The sequence below is a fragment of the Frankliniella occidentalis genome, unplaced genomic scaffold (genome assembly GCF_000697945.3).
Source record: "Frankliniella occidentalis isolate FOCC.00 unplaced genomic scaffold, Focc_3.1 Scaffold5888, whole genome shotgun sequence".
Classification (NCBI taxonomy): Eukaryota; Metazoa; Arthropoda; class Insecta; order Thysanoptera; family Thripidae; genus Frankliniella; species Frankliniella occidentalis.
Genome location: NW_026272923.1, coordinates 1 through 3,820, shown reverse-complemented (window position 1 = coordinate 3,820; position 3,820 = coordinate 1). Strand labels below are relative to the sequence as shown.

Sequence of the window (3,820 nt, the reverse complement as noted above, 5' to 3'; positions counted from 1 at the left end):
TTTTGACTTACGCCCTTCTGTCCGATCACCACTGACTTGTAATGTTTTGTGGGTGGGTCTTTTTCGCCTAAACGCGCACGTTTCGATAACGTACGATACTGGCTGATCTTGTGCTTGTGGGAAGCTCGCTGACGCTGACTCTCGGGTACTCTCTGTTGCAGGCGGTACGGCGTCGTCGAGGGCAAGTTCTGCTTCGAGGGCGGCTCGCGCTGCGGCAAGGGCGAGGGCGTGCACGTGCTGGTCTCGGACCAGGCTGAGGACTTGGAGCGCGCGCTGCGGCTCGCCGCCCAGAGCAAGCTCTTCACCAGGCGGAGAACGCTCTCTAGGAACATGTCTGGTGAGTACACGCAACCAAACTTCAAAGCTACAGTCTGAAAAATGACACAAGTTTGTGGTCACTTTTTATCATTTGTTGTCTATTTCAATCGACGCGTTATTGTTCTTTCCGCAGTGATGGACAGCCCGAGCCGCAAGACGTCGCAGAGCAGGTCGGGGACGCTGAGCTGCGCCGACTCGGTCATCCTGACTGGGGTCGGGGATGGCAGCTGCTGCTGCTCGGAGGACTGCGCGTGCCCGCAGGACGGGGACGACTTCCCCTACGGCAGCCACCGCCACTCCCCCTTCTGGCCGTCGGCCGAGAGCTCGCGCGTCGGCGGCGACCTGGACAGCAACTACGGCTGCGGGGACACGGCGTCGGTGCGCGAGATGCCCGCCTCGTGCATGCCGGACTCGGTGAGCCAGATCCACGGCGACGCGTGGGGGCTGGCCCTCGGCGACAGCCTGCAGCGCGGCAACCGATCCGCCATGGAGCGGTGCACGTCGTGCTTCAGCAAGCTGGGCGCCCCCGCCATGTCCAGGTCGTCGACGTGCACGCCCGGCACGCCCCTGGCGCCCGCCTGGCCCACCGAGCAGCCCGCGCCGGCCGCGCCCTGCTGCCACCACAACCTCCTCAACAACCACCACCTCCACATGCACCACGCGGCCACCACCCCGCGGCCCAAGACGGCCGCAAGCAGCATCTGTGATCGAATGTCCATGAGCTCGCACGACAGCAGCGAGACCTCCGAATACTCCGTCCCCCGGCTGTCGTACCTCTCCAACGGCTGCGGGTGCGCCAGTCCGGCGCAGTGCCAGTGCCCACCGGCGCGGCCGCCCAAGCCCTGCCAGGACCAGACCTCGCCGTCCAAGAAGAAGCGGAAAGCGCCCATGCCGCTGCCGGAGGAGGAGCTGGGCAAGGACAAGGACTACGTGGTGCACGCGTGCGCGTGCCACAACCCCCAGCTGTGCCTGAGGCTCGGCGACGAGGCGCCTCACGTCGGCCCCTACGAGAACTACGACGTGCCCAGGCCGCTGGCCGCGCAGCTCAAGGACGGCGCCGCGGACCAGTCGCAGGTGCTCTCGCTGAGCGGGTCGGCGGGGCCGGACGAGTACTACGACACACCCAAGAACGTCAAGGAGTGCCTGTCCAGGACGGAGGACGGACCCGACCAGTACGGCAACTACGACACGCCGCCCTCCGCCAAGGCCGTCGCCGGCATGGCCGCCCCCTGCGCGTTCGTGATGAAGTGCGCCAAGAAGACGGCCGTGGTGTCGCAGGACGGGCGGACCGTGCTGGAGGGAGACCTGAACAGGGAGTGCCCCTGCCAGAGGGTGGCGTGCTGGCCGCTGGCCTACTGCCGGCGCGGCAACGGCGTCGACAACTCGGCCGTGGTCAAGGTGCGCCTCAGCGGCCAGGGAAAGATGCCCGTGGTGAACCAGCGCGGCGAGGTGGAGCTGTACGCCACCATCGACCGTTCGAAGAAGACCAACCGTCGGAAAAGCCTCAAGGCGGAGGACGAGGATGCTGACGCGCACAAGCACCGGCCCTCGGACCCGACGCTCAACTACGAGAACCTGGACGTGCTCACAGAGGCCGAGGCCAAGGCGGAGCAGGACGCCGAGACTGAGGACCCGTGCCCCAACTACGCCAACATCCACTTTGCGCAGACGCTCGACCTCTACGAGAACTCGAGGGACGTGCTGCAGCGGGCTGGCATCACGGCCAAGGAGGCCGAGAGCCTGGCGCACCAGATCACCTCATGCACCAAGATGTGCGCCAAGTGCGGCCACTGCCAACCCGGCAAAGAGGCCGACGACGAGGCCGACGCAGCACCGGCCCCCACCGCCAACACCAGCAACACCAGTACCTGCTCCACCATCACCTCCACCAACGGCCGCCTGGACGACTACATGATGATGGACCCCAACCAGCCGCCGGCCGCCGCCCCGGCCGAGGCGTCCCCGCGGCCCGGGAGCAAGAACTTCCCCGGCTACCTGCACATGTCGCCGCTCACCGGCGCGCAGCAGACCAACGGCCCGGCCGCGGCCCCCGCGCCCGTCGCGCCTGCCGTGCCCGCCCTCGCCGCCAACAAGGCGGACCTGATGAGGATGGCGCTCGACAGGCTCAACGGCGGCCTCGCGTCCAGCTCGGAGAAGTCCGCCAGCATCCCCAGCCTGGCGCAGCAGGCGGGCGCCCCGTGCGTGGACCGCGCCAAGAAGCGCATCGACTCCGAGTTCGTCCGCATCCCGGGCTCGGCGATGCTCATGGGCAGCCTCGGCAGCCCGCACCTGCGGCGGGACATGAGCCACGACCAGGAGAGCCGTCGCATGCAGATGCTGGCGCGCCGGCGCTCCAACTCGGCCGACTCGTCGCGCTACCTGGACGAGCACGAGGAGAGCGAGCCCTCCAGCCGGGTGAGCTCCGTCAACTCGCTGCTCAGCCAGTGCGAGGTGGCGCACTCCAACGGCCACGGCGAGGAGGAGGACGACGACGTCGAGGAGGCGCCGTGCTGCGCCAGTGCCCAGGACGGCGCGCAGGACGCCGAGCCGGACAGCGAGCCGTCTGGTGTGGCGAGCACCAGCGGCAGCAGCGCCTCCATCCAGACCCTGGTGCAGGAGACGGGCGGCGCCGGCTCCACGTCGTCGTCGTCGCCGTCCTCGGCGGGCGTGCACATCCGCCGGTCGTCCAGCGTGCCGTGCAAGGGCAACAACCGAGACTCGTCCAGCTCCAACGACTCGGGCGTGTCCATCGGCTCGATGCGGCATCGCGCCACCGACTTCGTCGAGTTCGAGCTGCCGCTGACCACCGCGCTGTCCACCAACTGGCGCGCGCAGCGGCTGGCCGGCAGCCAGGGCGCCTGCATGCACGCCTCTCTCCAGAGGCGGTCCAAGTCCTCGGACCCCCTCAAGGAGATCACATTCCAGTTCCACCGCATGGGCACCGGGCCTAAGTCGTCGTCGGCCGAGGCCGAGGTCCCCGTCTGTCCCACCAAGAAAGGTAAGTTTCACTTTTGCCCTCAGCTCTCTTCTGGTCCGATGATCTGGTCCAGTGCGCCCCTACTAAACATCTATTCGCTGCCGTGTTTCAGGTCGATCGAGTCCCAACAGTGACGTGCCGCCCGTGCCCTACATGGACTGCACGTCCACCAGCTCCGGGACCTCCGACATGTCCGACTACATCGAGACGCTGTCGCTGTCCTCACACTCGTCCTCTGATAATCCTGACTGCATGAGGTGAGTGCACACTCCGCTTAGCACATCAATTTGCAATGCTACATTTCGCGCAAAAACGGAGAATAATAAATCGTCGGGTTGTGTCTTTTCACAGGCTACAAGCGACCACCACGTTGAGGCCACGCTCGGGCAAGGAATATCAGAAGATCGACCGCTCTCTCTTGGACCGGGACATGAAGGTAAGGATTAGACCAGAGAGTTTCCAAGCCCCTTCCCAGCCAGCACTCTGAAGGATGTGGGTTTATGAGATTCACAGAGGACCCCCCCC

At 66.2% G+C, this 3,820-nt stretch overlaps 1 protein-coding gene across 1 annotated transcript; it reads left to right on the top strand.

The window, feature by feature from the left end:
* Positions 1-159: 159 nt before the first annotated feature.
* On the top strand, positions 160-3,731 carry LOC113203274 (uncharacterized; the record flags this gene model as incomplete). The annotated part of the gene is given in 4 exon segments (XM_052277144.1): positions 160-337; positions 452-3,316; positions 3,408-3,552; positions 3,647-3,731. Coding segments are annotated over 4 exon segments (3,273 nt in total), but the record flags the coding sequence as incomplete, so codon positions are not given.
* Positions 3,732-3,820: the final 89 nt, after the last annotated feature.